Source organism: Ischnura elegans, chromosome 9 (assembly GCF_921293095.1).
Source record: "Ischnura elegans chromosome 9, ioIscEleg1.1, whole genome shotgun sequence".
Taxonomy (NCBI): Eukaryota; Metazoa; Arthropoda; class Insecta; order Odonata; family Coenagrionidae; genus Ischnura; species Ischnura elegans.
Genome location: NC_060254.1, coordinates 102,514,824 through 102,542,510, shown reverse-complemented (window position 1 = coordinate 102,542,510; position 27,687 = coordinate 102,514,824). Strand labels below are relative to the sequence as shown.

Genomic DNA, 27,687 nt, shown 5'->3' with positions numbered 1-27,687 from the left:
CCGAATCGCATTAATATTCAATTCTTGTTGGCATTGCAAGGCCAGAATTTGTTCTTGGGACGAATACGTTACTCTCTTATACGAAGCAATCGGAATATATGAACCACTGAGCTAGGCTAAACCAATTTTTCCGTGATTAAATACTTCAACATACGTGAGATAGCTGTATTAGCAAAAATATAGTATGCAAAGGAAAGCTGCGCTTTTTGTCAAAAACAGCTACGACTGTGCAAAAAGCGTTACGCAGGTGTGACTTATACTAGAAAGATACGCGTTAGGCTTATATTGCATGATCAATTGGGAGTAGATATCTTTCGGAGCGATACGGAAAACATCATATTAGAACCTCACTATAAGTCCAGGTCCGAGAGAAACGATAAATTAAGAGAGATATTTTGGCGAAAGGTAAGATATGGGAATTCGTTATTCCCCACAGCCGTAAAGAACTTAAATGAATGCTAGGCGTAACTTCGTTCGAGAATTTCCTTTTGTGTTTAGGGCTAATGTCCTACCAACACCAGCCTCTCACCTGTTGAGGAGGCTTGCGGGGTATTATGTAGGTTAAAGAGGTTCACCTTTCTTCGCGATATTTTCAAAAAAATAAGAACTAAAATAAGGTTGATAAGTTATTTTTTTAATAATAACTTTATTAAAGCTTAAGAGGGATTCGATTCACAACATGTGAACTACGTATAATTAAATAATGATGGAAGCACATAAACTATACATGCAAAGGTGAGGGAGCGGGTACCCGTGTCCAGCAGGCAGATGAGTCGTGTTTTTTTTGTTTGGACGTTGTTTAGTGGATGATGGCCTTGCCGTAAGCGGGGCCCGCAGCGTACGCTACTGGAGCGGCGAAAGCCTTTGCGACAGGTGCGGCAGCGTAGGCAACGGGTGCGGCGACCTTGGCGGCCACTACGGGTGCGGCCTTCACGACGGTCGCCGCTTCCCGGTGGACGACAGCGTTGAATCCGTTGACGGGGTCAGCGGTGTACTCCACAACGCGGCGGGTACCGTCGGGCTCAACAAGGCTGTAAGATCCCTGGACGACGTCTCCGTTGCGGGTCTCGGTCTGCCCCTTGGAGTCTCCGGTCAGAGCATCCTGGATGTCGTAGGAGTAGGAGTACTGGGGGTTGGGGTCGTAGTCGGTGTCAACGGCGACAGCCTTGGCGACCGCGGGTGCGGCGACGACGGCCTTGGCGACGGGTGCGGCGGCGTAGGCGACGGGAGCGGCAGCGTAAGAGACTGGTGCGGCGTGGGCGAGGACGGGTGCGGGGTGAGCGATGGCGGCGGGCGCGGCGAAGGCGTGGGTGGCGTAGGCGGGTGCGGCATAGGCAGGTGCGGCGGGTGCAGGGTAGCGGGCGACGGTGGCGCTAACCACTGCCGGGGCGCCGGCTATTCCGGCGCGGGCCACTGCGACCAGGGCGGCAAACACCAACAACTGCGGAGAGGAGGAAGAATCCGAAACATCAGTACCTTAAAGGGTCCGTCTAAAATGTATCGAAATTTTCCATATCGATGGCCAAGGTCTAAAAATACGTATCTCAAAAATAGAAATTTTTCAGGAGAGCAAAAAAAATACGATTAATTTTTTTCTAATTAAAATTAAAAAACAAAAATTCACAAAACTGAAAAATAGCGTACACTTGCCAACAAAGAGTTGTTTTTTGCTTGAATTTTATTTTTTGAACGTTATTACACTTTGCTTAAGATACCTGTGTCAAACCAGCCAAATTTTGAGGTACGTGTTGTTAGAACTTAGCCGTCGATATGTAAATAAGTGGATTGAAACTTCGTTATTTATTTGGCATTGAAAGTGGGGTATTTCTCTCGAGAAAAACACATGGGTTATAAATGAAACCGGTTGGGATTAGCCTAGTTAAAATTTGTATGGAATGTGCAAAGCTTCAATCCATTTGTTTGGCCACACATTGCAGGTTCCACAAAGTTAGTCGGCCCACCATTTAATACATACGTGTTCCATGTGGTCTTACGTAGTTAGTATGAAAAAGGTTGTTGTGATTTTTGCTTGTTTACGTGAGAGATAGTTTTTATTTTACTATGCATCGTTACCGGCAAGTTCATTTCGGCCTGTATTTTTATCTGGCGTTATTTCTAACTGATTTAACTAGAATGGGCTCATTGATCATGAATATTTTAGATTATTACCCCTGCCATTTTTTTACTGAAGTGTTTACATAAATGAATCCGGTAAAAGCAAAGAAGTATAAATGATCTGGTAAGCTGACGAAGAAATTAAGAATCGTATTGCATTGAGTATTCAGAGCACTCTTTAGCAGAAAGCTCATTCATAGTATTCTGCTGTCCTCAATAAATTATTATGACGTAACAAGATATGCTTACGTATTGAACTTGCATAGCTATGTGCGAAGGCCATGGATTCATCGGCGAATCTCTTAAGTACACCAATGTGAACAATATCCTTCCTTACACAGTTATCTCATTCCCGAGTTCAATATTTTTGCATCGAATCATTTCTTCTTGCGCCATCGGGGCAATTAGTACCCGCGTAATCTAAGTACTCATGAAATGTATTCTCCAGGAAGTTCATCCTCTCTTGTAGTATCGAATCTCCAGTTCGTCGAACTTCCTCCGAAAATGATTACACCATGCTGTGGAGATTATGGAACTGAAACCGGTTTCGTTTGTATTCCCCGAAGGAATTATTACCTCATCCACCTCCCCACCCTCATCATATTTATAACAGCGAGAATTTCGTTCAGTCTGGTATGCGATTCACAAAATAAGGGCTGATGTGACTCGAAATCGCACTGATAAAAGCATTGAGAAAGTGGAATGCGGAAAGAGAGTTGAATGATCTGACTGTTGGACTCAATGACTTGATGAAAAAATTCTGTGTCATGAACGAAATGCAGATGTACGTGGCTTTTGGAAATAGATCTACCTACAGTTTTTGTTTTAAGATTAATACTGTCCTCCGATCAAACCGATGAATTAGCTTCCGTTAACTTACAGAATGATTTTCATTTGGAAACTTCTCTCTTGATTTCAATCATGGTAGCCTGCAATTATTTTCCGTGGGCGTGACGATGCAGGGAATTGTCGTTAACTCATTTTCTAGGGGTAAAATTGCACCTATCATTTATGATATTGGCTTCCACGCTTTGCTATGGGTTGTATGATTAATGCCGGTTTGTTCGAAAATTGATTTCAGGTAGTTAATGAAATAACAATCAGGAATTTTATCTTGCAAGATCAGTGATTGATTGGTCAAGTAACGGCCAGCAATATTCTGTTAGTGCCAGAATCACTTTTTAAGTCATTCACCGTCGCATTTTCAATTAAGGTCGGTATGAATTCCTGTGCTAGATGATTGACTCATTATCAACATCTGAGTTTTGGAGATTACAAAAGAGAATTCTCTTATGGAGAGTGATATTTTTTTCCAAAGCGTTAACGTAATCATATTTTCTCTTTTCCGTTTTCGGCATACCTTGTGCTGAACGCGCACCTATGATGTCGGCGAAAAGAAATTTCCATATATACATTAGGATTAGAAACATGAAAATTCAATTAATAGCCTGTTAACGCTACTCTTCGATTCTCAATGGGTCAAATTTTTGTGCAGTTTTACCCAATGTCTCCCTTCCTTGAATTCTATCCGTAAACATTCCCACTGCTCCCGTGTACTGGAGACGAGTTGTTTCGACCTGATAATTGGCCCCTGCTGCGAACTGTGGTATCTTGCATTATCGCGAATATCGAGATACAGATAGCAAAAATTCATTTATTTTTATAGTGAAATTATTTCGTTCATATTTCCTTATTTTAACTTTAAGCCAGACAATTAATGGAAGGGAATTAGATGCAAGCTGATTCCCTGAGGTCTAATGTGAAACATGAGAATTTTTATCGCGGTAGTTATGTTTAGGGTGAGAATAAAGTTGTTTTTTATCAAACGAAGACTCTTGAAAAAATTTAACTATAGTATAAAAGATATAAACCGCAAATAAAGTTAATGGTGACTACTTTAGAGGAACAATTCATTTCTATCATTCGAGTTATGTACATCTTTAAGAGTATTCTCAGATACACTCTCAATATTTTTGTATTAAGGTAATCGAATTCAGCCGTTTATCCAGGTCATGAATTTGTAAATCCATGTAGTTTTCATGTAGCGCATTTTGACTCAAAGTAGTGCCTTTTAGTATTTCTTATTGGCATCATACTAATGTTTTTTTAAAGTTATGTTATTAAATTTATTCCATTTTCCATAAGTGTTGAGGAATTCATGCAAATATGATGAAGCAACAATGGTGTACCCATGTAACAATTGCTCGGGTGATTATCCGTCTCAAAATTTTATAGATTCTGTTAAATACGCGTTGAGATGTAGGTATTGAACCTTTATATGATTTCCTCTATGCTTAAATTCTCTCTCTCCCATACTAATAATTGAGCTGCCTGGCGTATTCTATTCTATTTCATCGATTTTTTTTATAAATTATAAATGAATTTTACTGAAAAAACGTAAGGAATAATCGCCAAAATAAAGCATTCAATGGTTTCTAGCTCAACTTTGTGGAAGATGAAGTTCAAAAATGAAAAAACGACTTCGTTTTCTTCCACGGATATATTTTCTTGATAGGTACCACATGTTTCAACATCAAGAGGTAATTTTCAAGTACAAAATTTTTTTGTATATTTTCTACTTAAAAATGACTCATTTGGAATGCTTTTGCGAAAAAAAGTAATTTATATTTACAGCATAGTTGAAGAGTTTTTTTCAATAATCTCACGGTCATTAATGCCGAATCAGTGAATACTGCGCGGTGCGTGGATATACTTCCTTCCAGTGTGGGGTTCTTATTCGCGGATGAGTATCTGTTTCGGTTTCCCTTTATACCTTCATTGGCCAATTTTATCTCGTGGGATGCACCATTTAACCTGGTTAGCGTAAGAGATCTCCACGTCTTTCTTGGTCCTTAAGGTAATATAACTCCTCCTCATCTCTTTTTCCTACTAACTACCCTACAAGCCAACCAAATTTTCGTGTGGATGGGTGTATTAGGACACCGACCGTTTACTAATAAAAATGAATTGCTCTAAACGAAATTTCGCCTAACATGTATTATAGTCCTCTATGGTTCGGGGGAAAAAAGAATTCACACACCTATCGGATCGGCATAAAATCTCTGAATTTATCGCTTCTGTCGCACATGGATTGAGTGGAGTTCTATAGTGATTGTGCGAAAAATCCTCGGAGAAAAATATCATTCGCCTTGACCAATATTCGAACCCGGATCCTTCGATTTCCGGTCGAGTGCGTTAGCCATTTAAAGCCTGAATCACACAATCATTTTTTTCGTCGCGGAAAGTGATCATTATCGCGATCACTTTTCCCGTCGCGAAAAGCGATCGCTCTAGTGATAATTTTTCTGAATCACACGGTCCCTCCCGCCGTCGCGTCGCTTTTCGCATCATTTCCGATAGCACAGCTCATTGTCATAGGACCCGCATCACGAAAATATACAGCGTGTTTGTTTATCTATGTCGTTCCCACAATTGTCAAACGCTGCGCTGCAATCACACCATACGGGAATGCGTTCTGATTGGCTGATATGGGATTTTAGGGACGGTTGTAGCGACGGAAAAAGCGACCGTACGAGCGATCGCGAAAAACAATTGCTGGCGACGATCATTTGCGAGTGATCACTCTAGTGGTCATTTTTCGCGACGAAAAAAATGATCGTGTTATTCAGGCTTAAGCTACCGAGGCGTCATTCCCCTCTGTGGATATTAGTTTACCGGACAAGGTGGTATGGACCGCTGAGCATATGATGCCACAAACAGTCCACATTGTGCGCACAGAGCCAGAGCCGAAGACCACGCCCTCGCTCTTGACTAATTTTAAATATACCGGGACTTCTTCCGGTGTACTTAAATTATTCCAATGTGTTTTTATCCGCATCTCTCTGATAGATATCTATTCTCAATTGCTCTAGCAATCTAAGCCTAGCACGTAGCCTTCGAACTTCCGGTCCGTGTTGGGTCCTTTTTCGCGATCGAGTTACTTTATCGGTTCCCCTTGTATGTTGTACTCACTATACTTGAATGTAAAAGAATATTTTTCCTTAAAAAATTGAATTATTGATTGATAAAGGGTTACACTTGCATAATGCGCCCACTTGCTTGATCTAAATGCCATTTGTACGGTATGTATTGTATGTATGCCATGTGTACCCCATGTTGTACTTACTATGCTTAAATATAAAATAATAGTTTACGTTAAAATTTGATTTATTGCCCGATTAAGGGTTTGAACCCGAAATAAATAAAGCGCCCTCTTGCTTATCTTCAATGTCATGTGTAAGGTGTGTATTTTTCCTATGTTGTACTTACTATAGTTAAATTTTAAAAAATTTCCTGAAAGTTTGAATTGTTGTCCGATTGAGGCTTAAACTAAGAATTAATGCTCCCTGTTTGCTTGCCTTGAATGCCATTTGTATGGTATGTATTGTATGTGTGGCAGTTGTTCCCAATGTTCTACTCACTATGCTCAAATTTAAGAAATATTTGACCCCAAAATTTGAGTTATCGACCAATTAGGGGTTAAAACCCGGAATAAATATCGCGCCCCGTTTGCTTACCTTGAATGCCATTTTCGGTGACTTCCCGAAGCGCTGCCGAGACGAATGTACTCGCGTGCCGGCCACTCCCGCGCTTATATACGCGCTCCTCTTCCCCAGTGATGAAACCGGATCCATCCGCAGCGGCAAGAGTCGCTGCTTGCTTTGTGTGTGCATGCTGGAGCTGACAGGATGGGGTTCGCCTTTCACTCTCTCTCCAACCCCTTTCTATCTGTCTTCTCCCCCCTCATCATCATCATCATCATGCACTTTCCCCCGCCCCCGAGGGTCCTGTCTTTCATCTCGTGAGAAATGCCCTGCCCCCCGGCCCCGCCGCCCCGGGCCACTGCCCCTCTCAACTCTTCCTCACCCTCCGACGCTCTCGTGTCTTGCGGTGATGGTTGCGGGGGTGACGACAATCCTCGTTAGCGGGGGAGAAAAGTGGAGCGATGAAGTCAGATGTGGTGTATGAGACGCGTTATGACGTGAATTCTAAATGATGAATGGATGAAAGTTTATTAATGCTCTGGGTTTCCCCGTAAGAGCTAATACAAAATACAATAATTTATGCTCTAACAACTAAAATAAAAATACACTTAGCACAATTCTTTTTGCAACGAATGTGAGAAATACTACACAGAATCACAATTACCCCAAGTAAAAAATGAGAATATACATAATCGAACAAGAGAAAGAGAAAAATCAGGAAAATACTCAAAAGACTTGTGATAGCAAACCATAAAAATAAATATAATTTACCGACGTGAGTTCTCTCTGAGACAATAATTAAAAATCTTATCCTTGAAAATAGAGAAGAGGATTGATGGGGCTGTTGTGTTGGCTGTAGAGTACGCTTGCCCCTCTAAGAGTCCGGGTTCAAATCCCGGCCGTGAATGAATTAGTGATTTTTATTCACTTTCTTGCGTAAAATGAAGCTGGAAAGAAAAAAATTACATATCTTATTCTGCTCAGAAACTATTAAATATAATTTTAAAAAATAATCAATATCAGTGATACAAAAAATATTTTTAGTAGGTTTTAAAGACATCATAACAAGCGCAAGAAAACAATATTTTGACTGCAACGCAGCGAAATACTCAATATTAGTAATGCAAAAAATATGAAGTTTGATGTAAAAGGAAATCAGAATACAATGTTTATGAGAATAGGAATTTTTCATTGGTAATTCCATCTTATCAGCAAGGATAGTGTACATCGAGGCGATTGAAATAATTCAAATGAAAATTTTCAGGTACATCAGGCACACTATTTTTTATATATTTACCCATTAAAAGAGGGTCATGTATCAAAGAAAGCCCCATTGACAATACTTGATTGTCAAAGGGTGAAAAGGGGAAAGGTTGTAGGATATGTCGTATGTCTGCATGGCACCTTAAACATTTGTGAATTCAAGTTTTTTTTAGAGAGTATTAAGTTTTATGCTTCCAAATTTCTTATGAGACCCAAGTATTTTTTCTCTTCACTTTATATTAAATAATATTTTGCGAAAAATATGTGAGAAATATGATAAATATTGTAGTGAAGTTAGTATCTTTTAATTGTTTGAAGTATGAAGCAAATTATGTAGAAATCTTATTTCAAGTTGTTGATGGAAAGTAATCGATACGATGTAGTGGTAACGACTGTGTGTACTATGAGTATATTTTTATAATTTGTGTATAGTGAGTTTTCCCTTTTAATTATGTTATTGGTCATGCACATTAAAATCTATTAAATAATGAATAAATGGTTTTTCGTAAAAGAAAACATATTTCCATAAAAGTTACAGAGTCAGGCGAAATGTTGTGGAATGACATCATAAGTATTAAAAGAAAATAGAGATGGCACTTTTCCACAGGTTTATTTTTTCTACAGGAATATTTGCATGCCGAAATTACCAGTAAAGATGTTCAACGATTGAAAAACATTGCCCTTCAACATCATAATTTTTTCCGCCATGCATTAAAAAAAAACATTAACCAGGTGCAGCCCTAGCTGTATCTCTTGAAAAATGTTTCCACTTGAATTACCTGAACTAATCCCCTATTTCATCGGTTAAACCTATTCCATAGGTTATCTTCAAAGTTTCAAACTTGTGTCCTATTTAATCTTGTAGAAACCACACCCACGGTTTCTGTATCCGGATCTTGCCTAAGGTAACAATCTTCGGTGGTTTGTAGCATGAGGTCACTCGTTCGTTACAGAAATCCGTGGGGGATGGGAGTTAAATAATTTCTCCTGCGATGAGTTCACAGTTTTTTTTCAGCTTTATATAAGGGCTTCGCTTTCATCGTCCCGGCTTAGTGTGAGATTCGCACACGTCGGAACGTCTGCGGAAAATTGGAGACTAGTGGTGCATCATGTCAAGCTGTAATTTCAAAGCAGTTCGGCCGTCGAGAGCACCTAACATTACTTGACGTGGTTCAATCTTGTACGGATACGCTGGGAAAACTGAATCCTTGTAGCCGTTTTAAATTACTACCAAAACACATTTCTAGCGGTAGCGTATCCATTCAAGCCGGTTATTTCCTCCCAGCGCAAGTAACTACCATACGAATTAGGAGGTGTTTTCGTGTTCATCTATCTTGAAAAAATGTGGAGCGTAAGAGTGTAAATCTCCGTGAAAGAGTCGTGGTTTCTGGGGATGTTCCAATTTGGCGGTGATTAGGGATCAAAAGCAGGTTTCCTCGCATTTCATTAATCGTGTACAAATTGTGAACTGCGAGTTAAGCCAAAAAAACTTTTAGCTCGGTAGCTTTGAATAATTTACCTGTATCGGAAATGTTCAAAAGTATTTATGTTTCATGTCTATGGGGAAAATTATATGACTCTAGGTCGGGCATAAGGGTAGAAACTATGTATTTATGCTTCATCTCTGTTAGGAAATTAATATTGCTCCGGCTTAATATATGCTCGAATTTATCTTGCTTTCAGGGTTCGTCTGATTCAGATACTATCACATTGCCTTGTTTTCAGAGAAATATATTTGTTTTGGTTATTAATATTGCTAGCTCGATAAAAAGGCCTTGTTTAAAAAAATTAATCTCATATCTAAATTTGCTCTTAGTTTCATGCCATAATTATTTGGCTATAACGAATCTAAGCCAGAGAAATCAGCGATCTTACAGTACTCTTCCTTTCTTGACCTACCACAAAAGAATTCTCGAGATTTGGGATCGAACGGCGGACCGTGTTACGACCATTACGCAAACCTCTAACTATCTAGGAACTTCAGTTCTCCTATGCTTCCATAATGTTTCTGTGGAACGTATCTAGTCTTCCGCATAGGCAGGAGATCTTCAAGATCGATCCCTGGTCCAAATTAGCATTTCTCTAAAAGACGTGTGATTCTAATTAGTTTTTGGATGTAAGATTAATGTATAACTTTCACATTGACCTCCCCGACTCATTTAAGGCCGTTCCATCAGGGGCTTTGGACAATTAACAAACGATGAATTTTCACAAACATCAATGCCCTGTTTATTGTCAATCTAACCAGGTGGGACTCGTACCCGCGACCTTCGGACTAGCATGCTAGGACTTAAAAACGCCGCCACCGAGGCCGGCAAATACATGTTCTGATGATATTTTAGTTCATGCTTAAATGAGAAAAGTTGTATTCCATTGACTGTATACAATCGTGTAGCATAAGCGGAACATAAGGTAGCCAGCGTAAAATTGAAAAAAATGCACATGGTTTGGTTTTTATGTCCATTACCCTCGATGATGAATTTATCTTCCGCGATTTACCTGAAAGAATTATGCTCAAAATCATCAAATATACTAAGCTAGCATTGGAAATTATTTTTGGCATTAGTGCTTACCGTCGAATTGCACAGCATTGGCCATCAGTGCGCATTTAGTCATATAATTAGTCTTATTATTAGTCTTATTATTAGTTCCTTTGAGTTATGTTAATGATTGGACTCGGAGTGTGCGCTTATTTGATTCAGTAAAGGAATTTGCCTCTAGGTCGTTTGGTTTACTCTAGACCAGGGGTCTCCAATTTACTATGCCACGAGGGCCACATTTTAAGTTCCGAATCGCCCCGCGGGCCGGATAGCAAATTTGCCGATGACTAAAGTATTCGATACCAACGTCTACTGAAGAATCCGGTGGCGTAGTTCGTATTTACTATCAGTTGAAGGCGACTTTGACGTGCAGTACAGCGCTGCAATGCTCCTATCGGTGTCTCACTGAGTTAAACGAACGAGAATCGCGCGCTGCTTGAAACGAGTGCGCGGGCCGGATGAAAGCCCTCCGCGGGCCGGATCCGTCCCGCGGGCCGTATTTTGGAGACCCCTGCTCTAGACAGAGGTTGCCCCAAAGTAAATAATTTGATTTTTTTTGGATCGGTGACTTAATTTCAAATGGGAAATTTATTATCTCTTTATGGAATGAAAATATCACCTGAAGTTGCACTAGTCTATACTCTCCTTTGTTTCTAATCACTTTGCTGACGCCTTTTCGCTCCAGGGGGACTGTTGCACTATGTTTTCCTTTCAATCTTTCAAGACTTTTCCCCGCAATTCTGTGCTCGTGGTGTGGTATGGATTGATGCCTAATCGTCTCTTGCATCCGGTTCCTCGAGCAACTTTCCCCCAAAGACACCAAAAAAAATAAAGAGTTTGAAAATTCGCCGGGAAGCATTACGGGAAGCGCTCCTTCGGCCAGCCAAAGGAGCGCTTGGTATTACGAAAATTTTCACTCGAGGATTATAATTCAAGATAAACGTCAAACAATCTTCTTTTGGTCGTGAATATTCTCCGGGGACACATGGGACCATCGTTTAAAGTTCACGTAAAAGCGAAAGTCGATTCACCTTTGAAGCGTAACAGTAAAAAATTGACAAGTGATAGAATGTTAAGGTTGTGGCGAAAGTTGGCTTTTGATCTAGGCGTGCTTTCTCTGTATGTGTTGTTTGCTTTTTCATTATTTTCAAGGAGTGATGATCAGTAAAAAAATGTCTTTAGTTTCTTTGTAAAGCCTCCTTCAAAACAACTTAACTTTTGAGATTTTACTTATTATGATCCTTACCAATTTGTGGCATATTACTTCAGTCTCCTTTGTCTTTTATCATTTAATTCTTGCCTTTTTGCTCGCTTACGACTGTGGCAGTATATTAAAATCTATCTACCGATCCCAATATATTAAAAGTTCGCGTGAAAGCGAAGGTTGATTCTCCTTTGAAGCGTATCTGTTTAAAGATTGGCCAGTGATAGAAAGTTATGTTCTTCGGGCAAAAGTTGGCTTTGTCATTTTTTGTCAGATTTCGTTATTTACTTTTTTATTACTTCCGAAGAGAGGTTATCTGAAAAAATATCACCTTCTTCTTTATAAAGCCTCGTTCACAATAACTTAGCTTGCCGAAACTTCACTTGTTATGATTATTACCAATTAATGACATATTACTTAAGCCTCTGTGCTAATCGGGAATCAGCCGTGAAATCGAATTTTGGGGGCTCGCAATATTTTTTTATGATTCGAACTTGTTTTGAATTCTTTGGAAGTGCTTTGATAATTTTCAACAAGGTAAACTTCGATATGCTTTCCTTAGCTATAAAAGAAGATATTTTTATTGTATTGTAAGTTATAATGACCAATTACTGATAAAGATAAATCATCTAATGCTCGTAAATTATCTATTAAAACTGCTAGATTTCGATTGTGGATCAAGTTATCTCCTAGGCGTTGATAATGGCTTGAGTAGACAATCTCATTTTTGCCAGCAGAAGGAATTGGAATTTGCAAGTGAATGAGTTGATTAGAAATAGGAGTGGAGTATAATTACTTATAGTTATTACCTCAAATTTGTGTTCATTGAATGACGGGGGTCGTGGGCCGTAGAATTTCAGAGAAAAAGTAAATAGGTTGTTGTGAAGGAGGATATTGGAATAGAAAAGAAGTGGTGATTGTGATCAATATATATCAGAATAAGTTGCTGAGTTCTCTGTATTTTATGTTTAATGTTTATTTAATCCATGTTTTTACCGATCAATTTTATTATTTCATGATAATGGATTGGTTATCCAACAGCTGTGACTTAATTTATGCATCTTGTTCCGCAAAAGTATTTCAGCTCTTGATTTGAAAATTGAGTATCAGTCAGCATACATATGAGCTGGAATCAAATTATTTTTCTCACCATTGCATAATTAACTCACGGTGGTTTTTACCATCGCACCTCTAGGTGTTTCAACTACTCTTGTGTGTTTGATTGTTTGACGATTAATACTATTATCATTATTAAGTGATGGTTGAAAAAGTTTTACAACTTGCGCGAGGAAGAGTTTTAAAATAATATGTGCTATTCGCTCGTGGTTCGCTTTGTGCTCGTGGTTCCATTTATCATAATCAAATTATTTAAGATTATACAGGGTGACAGATGATACCAATTCTCTTGAATCTTAGATATGGAAAATTTATCTTTCCCTAAAAGCTTGTCAGTATGGATTTTTTTTCGTGAATGAAAGAAAAGGAATGACGGTACAAAATTTAACCTCGAGAAGCCTAAAATAAAAAAAATCTTTGCGATGCCTCGTTATGCCGCTAATTTATGGATGAAAGTAGTCGAGAATATTTACCTATCCTTGCAGGAGTAACGTACCTATATTATAATTTATTTTCTTTGCGAAATTCGTTACGGCGTCCACATATTTGACAACAGAAGATTCATTGGGATCAAAGCGGACGTTAAAGCTCCTATTGTCTTATAGTATTCTTTCGTATCAGAACGCCTTATATAGTGCCACCAGGATCATTAATTCACAGGTAAAAAATACCGTTACAGTTGTAAAGAACTCATTATTTTATTTATGGCCAAAATTAAGCGATATATTTGGATTTTTTCGGAAATATGGTGAATTATCTGGTTTTCTGCGTGTTATTTTTCGTGTTCATACTGTGATGATCTTTGACCACGTTGACTAAGAGCCATTTCTGTCATCATGTCGCAGTATTCGAACCTTCAAGAAGACTACTCGGCCACCACGGCCATTTTTACGATTTGAAGTTAGGTTTGAAGAAATTCTATTAACTTACTCTATTAACTATATTGTCCAGTTACTGCCGTTATTTGTACTTTTTTCTGTGATGTTGCCCTCTCTATTTTCCTACTGAACGAATTCGAGGCAAGCTAGTGAACTATAATACGTAAAAAAGAGCATTCTCTGTTACTAATCTCCTCTCAGCGAGCGCGATGGCTCGCAACTTGCGTATATTTTTTGGGATCGATTGAATTCCGGGTGAAACCTTGGGCATCCCTAAAATAAAGTCCTCTAATTGTGAGGTGGCCCAGGGAAAAGATTCTATCCCTCCTACCCTGAGCGTGTAAATTTCAAATACTTGTGGTTCAATGCCGGGGTGAGCTCTTCCCTCACCTATCCAAACCAACCTTCGGCTCAAAACACTGAGTGATCGTTTCCTCCCGCTTTATCATGGTGAAAAGTTCACGCAGAAAGCTCAATGGAGGTACCCTGTTGGAGCGCAATTTATTTTTCTATTGTGTATATGAAAATTTGCTTCATGTGGAGCATGCTATATGTGAGAGAGTCTTGCACGTTGATAAGCGTAGAGAAGTTAGCAGGAGAAGCATTCTAAATGTGGTGCGTGGCGCAGCGAGGGGAATAAATTCCCCCCCTCAGAGCTGAGAGAAATTTTTAATTTTAATCCATTTTACTTCATTGGACTGATATTATTAATAAAATGCGGTAAGGATTAATAAAATATCCCTCAGAAAGCCGTAAAACTCACCATTTTGAACCATTTATTTGAACACGTTTGAATGTATTTATCTCGCACCTACCGCTTATCCTGGTGAGTATTCCATACCCCCACACACCCCGGTATTAGTTGCATTTAAACCCCCCAGCCTTAATTCCTAGCCTGCGCCCCTGCTCGATTGAGTTACATAGGATAGGTTTTAAGGGATGTAAAGGTGAATTCTGAGTGAAAGTATCACTTAACAATGTGATGCAATTTGTCGTTTTTTTTATTTTGACGAAGTGAAGTCCCTGGGAGTTGCGATAGCCTCGAACCTCTCGTGGGGAACACAGATAAGGAATTTTGCGGCATAGCCCTGAAATACTTAATCCGCCAACTGAATAAAATACAAAGGAAGGCTGCGCGTTTCGTCAAAAATGGGCGCACAGGCAGTATTACCCAGATGTTAAGCGAATTAGGGTTGGAGCCGTTGGAGACTCGGAGGCTGCGCGCTAGGATTAGATTGCTTGAACAATTGAGAATGGATATCTTTAAGAGCGGCACGGAGAACATACTATTAGAGCCCCACTATATTTCCAGGTCCGACAGAAGCGATAAATTAAGAGAGATGTTTTGCCGAACGGATATATATGGGAAGTCGTTTTTCTCCGAACCCTAAAGGACATTAATAAACGCTATTCCCAACTTAGTTATAGCACTTCATTTTTCAGCTGTAAACGGCTGGTGTCCTAACACCCCCTGCCACACGCCTTTTAGGCGGCTTGCGGGTTATTATGTAGATGTAAATCAATAAATAAAGAAATATGTCGCTATGCAAAGGCTAGCGGATTGGAGAGCGGAATGGAAGACGGCGTCAAAACAATCTGAGTGTTGTTGACTGTTGATGATGATGATAAAAATTATCAAGAAAACAACTCCACTTATCCGTGAAAAAATGCAAATGTTTCGTGTCTCTATAACTATTTTCTTCTGTGAATTTGGAGTGAAAGTATCACGTAGTAATGTGATGCAATTTGTCGTTTTTTATTATGACCTTGACTGGGGCTTCCTCAATTAAATGCAAAAAGTTACGATGACGAAATCGTTTCCCTCTTCCCGCAAAGAAGAACGCTTCTTTTTATGGGACTTTCTCTTTCACCGGGGGAAAGGAAAAAAATGTGTTATGTTTTGCTGGAACAAAGTGAAATTGATGCTCGAGAAATCACTCATCGCCGAATATAGTTTTCTAGTTTGAATTTTTTGCTGTCCGTGAAATAATTTATGCAAATACTTACGCTATTCATTAAGGCATGAGAATGAAATTACCACCTTACGTTGGTTCATGGGTGGGCCCGGCAAGAGAAAATGTATCATAATGTGATTCATATTATTTAGATTACCGAAATTATAGGTTCGGAAATTTTTTTGCTGTAAAATAAATGTTATTATGCAAGATGATTGGGTATCATGAAATAAATGCTAAGTGTTTTCTTATTATTATTATTGTTGCTATATGAGGGACTTAAGAACTTGATGTTACAAAATACATTGATTTTTTAAAATATTTTATTTCTGTAGAAATAGAATGCAGGGGAATTTTTGACAGATGCCTGCGTAATATACTGCAAGGCACCTCTAGCGGTGTTTGGCAGGAGGTGACCAATCTCCAGCATGCAAGGGGATTCCCAATATGCACACGAACATAAAAATGTTACTCATACTGACATATTTTACTTCCACATCCATGCAAAGGCATCCCACTACTTCTGAGGGCAATCTGCCTATGGAGCGAGAACATGCAAAACATGATGTAAGAAGTCTTAGGATAAATCAGAATCATGCGTTATGGAATACATAAGCTTTAAGAAATACGTGCATAGGGAATAGAAAAGTTAGTAAGCTTCACTGCAAGTCAACTAACCTTTTAGTAAGCCCGAACGCTACCATTATTGCCTCTTATCGATCTCCGAAAAGCTACATGCTGAATCTATCTGTTTTGCAGTCTATATCTCTTATTTTATTATTAACCTCTGATATACCGTAGTACGATGGCGTTCGAAAGATGTAAATACTCAAAATGTATTGCAATAGGGAGAATAATTGAAAATATATACAATCCCCAAACCCGCAATTTATTAAATGTTTATTCCACATATAAGTGAAAATTTTAGCAGACTTAGTGTGAGTATAATTTCATGTTATCATTTCCATGACTTGTAAATATTTACATCGAACATTTTCAATTTTATAAATTTTAAGTTAGGTACATAAAATTTTAAAAAAATATTAGGAAGGAGATTTAAAAGGATAGAAATAAAATTCTTCAAGTAAAGAAAGCGACTCTATTCTTGAGTTCGTATCTCAGGGAAAACAATTTTGATGGGCTAAAATAAGATTTAATTTCAATTCATTCTAACGACTAGGTTTATGGATTGATGATAATGATTAAATGTCTGTAGATCCCTATTGACGAGTGTATGAGAACAGCAATTATGGTAAAATAGTTCTCGGAGTATATGTCAAATGTATGTGATGCAAAAAAGTTTTAGCAAACGTTTCAGTTTATTTTGCATCACATACATTTGACATATACTCCGAGAACTATTTTTATCATGAATTAAACGAGTTTAAGTTAGGAATAAAAAATAATAGCAATTATTAAATTCCTACGAATATTGATGTCATTTTATAATTTTTGTTCTTGCTTGACGCATTCCGGGCGTGTGGGCGGTGACAAAACGCTGAAATAGTGCGAATGGTTGTAATTCTGGTGCTTGGGCTATCAGAGAGACTGGCCGAATGTTAATGTTGATCTTCTACTCGAATGTAACTCACGTTAGATTGAAACAACGCGTGCGCACAATATCGGTAAGAGAAATTCCTAGGAACTCGATAATAAGCGCTCCAAATTTTTTCTTCACCTTCTTACGTTCTGCTTATATATTTAGCCTTCTATCATTTTGATTTATCTAGTTAAAAAAGTGAAATTTTTCAATATGCATAGTAAATATACCTTTTGTTATTGCGATTATACGATCTTTCCCACATTTCTGCACTGCCGATTTTTTACTTAGCCTCCTCAAAATATGTGAACCGATTCACCGTGAGATATTTTTCTTCCAAAGCATTGAACCAAACAAGGATGTGAGAATAATGAGAGAGCATATGAGAGAGGAGAGAGGAGAGAGGAGATGACACGTGTAGAGGTAAGTAAAGTAATTCTTTTGAAGTTGACTTATAAAGTGGTTCCAGTATCCAGTTATTGAATAATATATGTTTCAACCATGTGCTGCGAGACTGATTCCTTCACGCGTTCATTTATAGAAATCGCTCATAATAAATATGGGAGATAGTAATTATTGTGAGACTTTTATGTAGCACGCAAGAGTTGTAAGAGAAATAGCCGTGAATGTCAGGTAAGATAGAAAGTAAAAGAGAATTTAGTATAGAGCGTACAGCTATTTAACTTGAAATGGGTTAGAAAGTGGAGAAAATTCCATTGAATGAATGATCTTGAATATGAATGCTAAATGTTGAGGAATACAAGTAGTATCAAAGAAATGGCTACGAGTATTAAAGTTTTATAGGAGACATATAGCACCGAAATTGTCATTAGCTGTTTAGTAATATTCATTAAGCCCATTTTCTTTTAGAGGTTGCGCTCGTTCATCTACCATTATTTAGCCTGAATGTTCATATCTTAACTTTCCGTTGCGCCTGTATGAATGTCACGTAAATGATTCTTTCGCATCATATGTTTACTTCTTCAAATGCCCATGATTTGGTAGAGTGAGAGTTAATTGTGGATAGTAATTCAGGATTTGTTAAGAAAACATTTTCTCCCGGTGGTGATTAGTCATTGACGCTATACCAATATTGTTACATTGCTCAAGTCTAGTAATCTAATCAGTCGGTATGGGTTGTAATGATTGTAGCTAGCTATATTATGTAACGAATATTACAAGGTATTATATTCTTCGATTGAAGTGAGTTTAAATTGGTATCTATTTTTATGCGAACTATGTCCTTGTATGTTTTTCATCAGGAGTGAGCGTCGAAAGAAATTTACTCGAAAATAATACACCGCTCTCTCTCTTATCCTATCCAATAATTATGAGCCTGAAAGAATGGAAATGATGTATCGTTGAAGGTTACTGGGGGCTTCCACCGGATCAGGTTCTCCAACACGGCCGACGTTTCTATGAACGAGACTTTCATCGTCATCAGGGCGCAGTCGTCCATGGTGAGCATGCCGTGATGACGATGGGCAACTCTTTTAACGAAACGTCGGCCATTTTGGATGAATAAAATTAAACTCTGTTTTTACACAGAAGTTTTATTAAAAACTACCATGGTTTCAACGGTTAACGTCATGATCCGAAACCTGACCCGGTGAATCCCGAGTAATCCTCCTCGACAGGATATGCCGGGAAAGCCTGCGATTATTCTTGAATAAATACTGTACTTGACTGATTTTGTCCGCCTTGCTGAATATTAACGAAGAAGGATTTCATGACGATATTTACTTTCATATCCATTAAAACGTGCCTTTCTTGCTTCCCCTTGCTCACCGTTTTTTCTGCTTTGCAAAATGTTGGGGTTTAAAAGCTTTCTGTGATATCCAATGGTTGAGATTATTGTCTCTTTGCCAATCATTCAATCATCATCAGCAACGAAAAAACCTGGATAGAACTGGATGGCAAGAATTCTCCATTTCACCAGACTCCTCTAAAATTGCTGTGAATGAATTTTGTTTAATTTGCTGGTGTCGTATTTTAATTAATGTTTGTAATTATTAAATTTTTTCTGCGCTGGTATTCACTGAAACCCGTGAGAGCAATATTGATGCAGTTGTATTTTTATGAGGACGTTAAACCTCACTGCATCTTGTATGCGGCTATCCAACATGCTATGATGATACCAGATCTCTCAAGAAGATTGTGGTGGACTAAGTTCTGAATATATTTAGGTATCTTTTGGTTTTTCTTTAGGAGATGGTTAAAAAAAATAATTCTCCATGTTTATCGCATAAATACTTTGGAGCCTTTTGTCTAATCCCATTGCAATCTCCAGCTTGGTTCTTAAACATAATCAAGAAAACGTCCCTTAGAGAAAATTAATTGAATATTATAATGGGGCGTTTTACGGTCAACTCATTCATTTATTGTAGCACGATTTGTCAGGTAACTATGTTAATGTGTGTATTCCAAGGGTGAATGTCGTAACTATAATGTGTAGTAATTGTTTTAATCTTTTGCAGGTAAGAAGATTAATGCGTGAAACTTTCTGTGACGAGATAGAACTAAGACAATCTGTTGGTGAGTAAAGTGTGTTTTGCTCTTACTTATTATTAGGAGGATTTTGAAATTCAAATTGTGATTGAAATACGTACGATATTTTCTGATTTTGGCCTATTTACTAATTTGATTTTTTGATCGTAAGTTTTCATCGGGTTTTGTCTGTCCCAAAAATTTATTTTTTCACCCTAAATTGTTCTAAGTCTGGGAAATGTTGCTATGCCACGCAAATAGAAATAGCAGATTTTTCTCTTGTTCTCAACAAAGTTTACCACGCAATTGCGAGGCTATTAGAAGTTAAAATTGAAATAGGGATCGAAGTAATCGCACGTTGCCCCCTATTTTAAACAGAATTAAAATTACGGCAGTGTATATTGACAGCGCTCATTTATTTAACTGCATACATGTTTAGCATTCGAGTTTTAGGGCTATGAATACGTGACAGCTACAGACGACAATGATTATTTCATATTTTTCTAGTAACTTATTAAGTTTTATGTTCGATTATTACTATTACTGGCGCTTGATATCAAGGCAAATTATATTCCCTTACTTCTGTATTGAAGGATTTTCTCTAAATAAAAATCTCTAGTGTGTGAATATTGTTTTTTCTCTATAGCAAGCGTTGAAAATGCCTCTACTTCTTGAAAATGCCCCTATGATAACGCACGTTATAATTTGTCTCCAGACCACGGAATCGTGTATCACTTCCGGGAATATTTTATCGTAAAATCCTCCCTCTTTAAGTTATTCTGAATCATTTGTAGCCTTATATTTGCCATTATATGTATGCTCAGCGTAGGCGAATGATATGTTCAAGTTGTTCAACTTTCTCTTCGCATTTATCAAAACATTACTCGAACACATCCCGAACGCACGCGAAGATGCCATGCGACTCCTCATCGATTTTAATATTTTATATCCCGGAAACGTATTTTTCATTACGCATGCAATGATTTCTCTGCGTGCTACATATGGCTCCCGTAAGTGTTATGTTCCGTAAAATGTCCGCCATAAACGCTATGGCATTTGTGTGGAGATTTAGATTTCTTAGCCTACTCCTAATTAGTATTGATTAGTGCTACTTTTTTACGTTATGCCTGTAGTGTTTTCATATAATTTCCCCTAAATCACAATGAAGGCTGGGAAATACTGTATTGCCAATTTTATAAAATCCGCGCTCCTTACTCTTTCAACTATTTCCCCCTCTAAACACTGCTAGGGGTTATCGGTTGCTCTTTTTATTGCATTTTCTTCTCTCTAGACTTCTTTATTTATATATATTTACCAATAATCGAGTGTAGGCCGTTAGTTTGGGTGATTTAAAAAGCATTCATTGCCATCGTTTCGGAACATTCTGAATTCTATCAATGTTACATTGAAAGAAACATATGGGAGTACCAAACCGAAATCTCATAGCTTAACAAAACCAAGCAACAATATCGGTACAATTTTAAGAGGGATAATTACCTTAGAATTAATCATATGGGTATATCATTATTTCTAATTTGTATTTGGATGAATACTCAGAAATTTATAGTGGATGAAATAAATTTAATAATAATAGAACTAAAAAATAAACTCTGGCATTAAGTCCTTCGGAACCACCAATGGAGACTGATTTTTTATTATTTTGTACAGGTAAGTTTGACATTTAAATACGGTTGATGTGTAATGATAACTGATACTCAATGTTGTTGAGGTTTTGATGATGGAGAGTGAGTGAGGATTGTTGAAGAGAGAAAGGAAGGGATCGAAGTAGGAAGGCAAATAAAAGAAAACTGTACCTTGAAGAAAATAAAGAGGATTTTGAAAAAAAGCAAACGTTTGGCGCTACGCTACGCCGAAGTAAAGAATATTTTTGTGTGGGGCCAACATTTTGAGTATGCGCATGTAGGCTTTCCACGTTTCTTTCTCGATTTCTAATTATAATTTTTGGGCCAGTGTTTCATCGTATTTGTGTTTATGAACCATGGATTGGCGAAGCAAAGACCCGAGGGAGTTGTTTTCAGCTGTTAGCTCCTTGAAGTTTTTCATGCAATTCACTCGCCAGAGTGTGAGTCGGAAACAACATTTATGGTTAATCATCGAGTGTCGAGGTCTCCACGTTTCTTATTAGGATCTCTAGCGTGTTTGACTTAGTATTTCTTAAGTGGCGAGTCAGGGATGCACAAAAGAGTCAGTTAATTGTCTCACATCTCTCCACAATCTAGATTTCCTCATGTAATTGTAACTGAATCTACCATCGTTTTCGTTTTATACTTGTTCATGTATACAGGCGATAATTCCCATTCCCCGCCATTGATGCCTCATCATTTATTTAAGGATCAATATTTTTTTTGTTTTCGAATTTCAGCAACTGTAAGTAGGCTTTTTGTAGTGTCATGATGTTTTCTGGCATTATCGATCTCAACTCAAGAGTACTTAAAAGATACGGGAGAGAGTTGCCTAAATCGCAACGCTTCCCAAATCGCACCACCATGCTAGAAACCAATGTATTAGACTAATATGCTATCTAACGGCTGGATTTGGAATTTCCTGCATCAAAAAGCACACCTTTATTTGTGGCTATCAATGTAGTGACAAGTCAGGTGCGTAGGTATCAAGAAAAGAAGTGTCTCTTCTGCTATTTATTTCATCTTTTCACAAGAATATTGAAAAAAAGTTTTAGCTACATATCATATTTTTTAAGCCTATTGTGTTTCATTTAGTGCTATTAACAGCGTGGTTTGATCACGTGTTTAGGCAGTGAATATGATTTCATATAAAAAGGCGGTCGCTCCCAAATCGCACCGCGTCCCTACATACATGTGGGATGTAAGAAGTCTTGGAAAAGCTGCCGTGAAAAAACTACTCTGAAGCATAAACACTCCTACGAAAGACTTTTAAATTCTGTTTCAATTTTTACAGATTGTTTCTCAATCAAAAACATCTACTACTGATTTCAAAGATGCAGAGATTTGAAATTGAATTTTTATGCATGTGTTCAACTTAAAATTGATTGTCCCCAAAAATTGTGAGAGAACTAGATATTCCTCCTCCTATTAAGCAGCATTTAAAACTTATATTGTGTCAATTATTTTTGAGTTTATCCGTTTTTTTTCAAAAATCTGTGTGATTTAGGCTACCTTCCCCTAAGTATATTTGATACCAACCTGCTTGATGGCGGGATGACGCGTATAAGGCGGAAACTGCAGCCTGTTGTTGATAATCAATGCATGAAGGCGTTCTCTTTTTAATTTCATATTTAGAATATGGATTGTCAGAGTCATCAGCACCTTTATTTTATGAAAATATTTCAAAAATAGTTTTCATAGTTTACTAGTTTAATTTTAAGTTTTTTTTTTTCGTTTCTTGCTATTGCTGGCGCCTGATACCGAAGTAAAATATTTCCTCGTATTTGTATTGAAGGATTTGTTTATTTGTTTATGGAGTGCACAGAAATATTGTTTTTCCTACAAAGGCACGTATTTCGAACGGATGATAGTGTTCTTTTTGTATTTTTCTTTTCCAATACGATTTTTTCGACACTTTTTTTCGTTCGCGAGCACACAGCCACTGTCATATGATGATTTTCCCCCAAGGAGATGATTGTTCTCGGTATAAATATTTTATCCAAAATTGATGACTTCGATTTTTTTATTCGCCATGAACATTTTATTCGCCCTCCCTATGTTTATCTCCTTTTACTACGTGCTCATAATATATATATGTAACAATGTGAAGCAAAAGAGCTAACGGTTCAGTCATAAAATGACGAATTATTTGTGCCAGGAGGAAACATTTCATTCGTCTTTGTAAACCCGGGAATGAGGTAGGGATTCAATAAGGTGAAATCGAAATTTGTGTAAAAATAAATTTATTTTTAATGAACTATACAACATTTACATGAATTCTTTTAAAGCTCATATGTGTGCTGATGGTACGATCGTGAGGAATGAGGTTGATGGGGGTCAATCAACCGTGGTAGTATCCTCCATGTCCGTAGCCGAGGCCGTGTCCGTATGCGAGGGGAGCGGCCACCTTGGCGACGACGGGTGCGGCGACTGCGGCCTTGACGACGGCGGGTCCGCGGTGCACGACGGCGTTGAATCCGTTGACGGGGTCGGCGGTGTAGTCGACCTGGCGGTGGCTGCCGTCGGGCTCCACTAGGCTGTAGCTCCCGTGGACAACGTCTCCGTCCCTCGTCTCCTGCTGCGCCTTGTTGTCTCCGGTGTGCGCGTCGGCCACGCTGTAGGCGAAGGAGTACTGTGGGTGCGGGTCGTAGTAGTCGGGAGCGGCGACAACGGCCTTGGCGACGGGTGCGGCGACGACGGCCTTGGCGACGGGTGCGGCGTAGGCGAGGGGACGGGCGTAGCCGTGAGCGTAGGGGGCAGCATAGCCGTATGGCCTAGCGTATCCGGCACCATAGCCGTAAGGGCGGGCGTATCCAGCAGCGTAGCCGTATGGCCTAGCGTATCCGGCGGCGTAGCCGAGGGGTCTGGCGGCGTAGGGTGCTGCGTAGCCGGCGTATCCCAGGGGCCTGGCGTAGGCCGCTGCGCCGTAGGCTAGGGGACGGGCGTATCCATGGCCGTAGGCGGGAGCCACGACGGCGGGGGCGCCGAGGTATCCGGCGTTGGCAACGGCCACGAAGGCGGCGAGAATCACGAACTGTTGCACGAAAATAATGAAAGAAAGAGAGGAGTTCATTAGACAAATTAGAATATGACACTGATATAAAGTTATCTTGGGCCATATACACCTATTGTGAAAATGGGGACGTGTTTTTTCAGAGAGATGAGGCAGTCGAAAAGTTAATAGTTGTATACTAGCTTAAAATATGTTCTGGGAAACAGGTAGAAATATTTGTATAACTATACATTGTATTCAACCGAATCGCATAAGCCTGATGAGAATAATACGATGAAAAATCGTGTTTGAGGGAAATTTTATAAATGATATAGCTAAGAAATGGAAAATTTTTAAAGTCACAGGGCACTGGGATTCGAATGTTTGGAAATAGGCTGTATTTTTCGCTGTTAATGGTTAGTTAGGGATTGACTCAACTCTTCATCACCTCAGCATTGGGATAAATTCAGCCGAAAGTCCCGTTGAAGAGGATATTTTCTCACCAGATAACCTTTTTCAGCTTATATGACTATGGTAATTTCGAGGTTAAATATTAGGTTTTAGATTAGCGATTTCTACAGTTTGGAAGATTGCTTGGAAATTGAATTTATAAGCTCGTGGGTTTCCAGTATTAAGAATTTCTCTAATGACTCTCTTCCGCCGATTTTCCGTATAATTTACTTTTCGTGCGTTCCCTATGGGTCTTTAGATTAACTTCTTATCTATATACATCCTACATTTAAGAAAAAACAACGTTGGGTATTTTCACCTACCACTAGTATTGAAATTATTTTACCAGTTGCTCTAGTTTTTTTCTTGTTTGGAACGGAATTTTATACGGGCTAGTTGTTGGTGTTAGGGGTAATTGACAGTGAAATATGCTTAAATTTTAATGCCGATAACTTAATGTGATATTCTATGTTGTGGATTATTATATTTGAGAGCTTTTTGGAATTTAAATTTTGCAAAGGTATGCTCACTCAGGAAACCTCCCTTCTAAGTATTCATTGACCGAATTCATCGAGATATATCGCCTTATCGCTAGTCAGGCCTCACTCGCATGCTTGCACTAGCGGCTGGATTTGCGAGAAAACTTAATTGTATTTTCATATTTCAAACACTCTCGTGGTTTTTTTAATATCACCCTTGACTCTCTTTTAGTGTTAGTTTGGTTTTTAACGTCACCCAAAACTAAGGTATCTCACGTAAGGTAAGGTATTCTCACTTATTCTGCCATTTTTAAGATCCGAGGGACTACTTGCGGGAGACGTTTCGTTATGATTTTAACGCTAACGAGAAAAAAATGCGAACGACTTGGGCTGTAAATATTTCTGGAGCTAGGATACCTTGAATAGTTATTATATCCTCGCGGCCAGATAACCCTGTTTTGTACCCTTTTTACTCCGCAATTACTGCGAAGAAACTACCAGAGAGTGTCAAGATATGGGGTATAAGGAGGAAGATTGGCGGTGGTAGTAGTTCTACACTGAGTATTTACAACCTAAGGTGCTTCAATCGTTTGAAATAATACTTAAGCTATGTAAAAAAAACTTATTTCTATCACATGTATACTGCATATTAAAGAAACAACTTGAAGGTAACTGCGGAAATAGGGGTAAATGTTTGATATAATTCTTCTATAGCGGGTTCTTCATTCCTTAGGAATCTCTTTAATAAGCTTTAGTGCGTGGTGAAAACTAGTAATATTGTATAGATAGCTTTATTTTGATTTTAGCTAAAAATTTTCAAAAGACTCCCTTTGAAAAACGCAATGAGAACCTCAATGTACCTCAAAAATATTTTCACTTTGGGAGGTTTGATTGTAGAAAAACTCATAGTAGTAGGGTTGATCGTGAGATGATTCTGCGTTCGCCCTAACTTAAATGCGACTATGAGGGCCGACAAGACGTTTATGACATTCTAAGCGCCCTATTCGCAAAAGCTTTCATTAACATTATTTTTGTATAAATTGTAAAAGATGTCGGCATAAACCAACTAACACGGCCAAAAATTAAGTTCACTTTAACTGCACGAAACCTATTCTACAAAATTTGGGCTAGACCTTCCTACCTATAGAAATTGCTTGAGAAGTAATGCTTGCTGAGTGGAACGAGTTCATAAGCATGCTTTTTGTAAATATACTTCTAAACTTCAATTTTAAAATTTTCTGATAAAATGTGGTCCTGAATGAGGGAGGGAAGGAAGGATTTCTACGTGGGCGTTAATATAATTTGAATATATAAAATTTCATAACTATAGTTGGAATTACGGTGCATATAATAAGTAGTGAATTATGTGTGCGTTAGTGGAACTTTAACGTTATATTAGCCTTAGTATACCCATGATGCACAAATCACATGGTTGGGTTGACTCGGATATTACTACTAAAATAAAAGCATTACAGTTAAGCAAATGAAAAATTGCCCGTGCTTTACTTAACAGACTTAATTAAGGTCCGAATGGATATTTCCTTCTTGCTTAAGTGAGATTTAAGGGTACCGATTCGAGTGAAACTAGGCATGTGGGCATTTCCCTATGATAACGCGTATCCTGATCGCGACAGCTCGTGGAGGACTGTGTTGCTACACTTACCTTGAGTGCCATTTCGAATTGTGATGTGATCTGGGGTAGTGTCCACCGCTTTATATACCTTAGTCGGTGGAAACTCGGCAGGCATGAGTTGTGGGTGACCGTTGGGGAGCATAAATTTTTTTCTGACCGTTTTGCAATTCTTTTTCCCGTTGTGTGAGTGCATGTATGTGTGTTCCGCAAAGCAAAATCACCCCGCCCCTCCCCCCGCTCCTTTCTCTGAGTCGCCGTTACCTCTCACCGCTTCCCTCTCGAGTCCACGCCCGCGAATAAACTTATAAGTCCCCGGGCCCACCCTCCCACCTGCAACCTCGCGCCTTGTTTTCACTCTTAGCTCTTCCTGCTTTATCCGCGACTTCGCTCCGGGCCGGGAGAGTCCACCCTCCCTCTTATGACCACTCGAATTTGAGGGAATGGCTTGAAACTACAGTTTCGTGGGGCCACCCGTCTCTTCGCAAGTTTTCGACGGTTATCAGAACGTTTGTTTAATTAATAAAATATATTTTAAATTAATAAAATAATTAATTAAGTTAAAGTTAAATTAATAAAATATATGCACTGCAGTGCAGTGCAGCGAAACATGTCGACTGTAGTTTAATAAATTTTTATGTGGAAAGTGCAAAGCGTTTCACTTCATATCTCATAATGGATCTCCACAGAGTATCTGCCTCACCTATCCAATTCAAGAAAATATTGTGTTAGATATGACATGATTACCGTGTATCGTGTCAGGCTCATGTTTGTGGAAGTTCATTTCATTAATGAAAAAAATTTGTTTTTGAACTTGTTTCACTTGTGAATTTTTTCGTGTATTAGCTAGAGTTATGCCTCCGTAATTGACATCCCGCCTTCACTCAATGATAGTATTTAATGCGAGTTAT

The 27,687-nt window shown here is 38.6% G+C and overlaps 2 protein-coding genes across 2 annotated transcripts; both read right to left on the bottom strand.

Annotated features, from left to right (window-relative positions):
- Nucleotides 1-795: 795 nt before the first annotated feature.
- On the bottom strand, nt 796-6,687 carry LOC124165508 (larval cuticle protein A3A-like). The gene is made up of 2 exons (XM_046542950.1): nt 6,633-6,687; nt 796-1,441 (listed from the first exon to the last, which is right to left on the bottom strand). Exons 1-2 carry the CDS (start codon nt 6,642-6,644, stop codon nt 800-802), a joined length of 654 nt encoding a protein of 217 aa, XP_046398906.1. The 5' UTR covers nt 6,645-6,687; the 3' UTR covers nt 796-799.
- Nucleotides 6,688-23,451: 16,764 nt separating this feature from the next.
- Nucleotides 23,452-26,842, bottom strand: LOC124165507 (larval cuticle protein A3A-like). The gene is made up of 2 exons (XM_046542949.1): nt 26,810-26,842; nt 23,452-24,259 (listed from the first exon to the last, which is right to left on the bottom strand). Exons 1-2 carry the CDS (start codon nt 26,819-26,821, stop codon nt 23,567-23,569), a joined length of 705 nt encoding a protein of 234 aa, XP_046398905.1. The 5' UTR covers nt 26,822-26,842; the 3' UTR covers nt 23,452-23,566.
- Between the last annotated feature and the right edge of the window lie 845 nt (nt 26,843-27,687).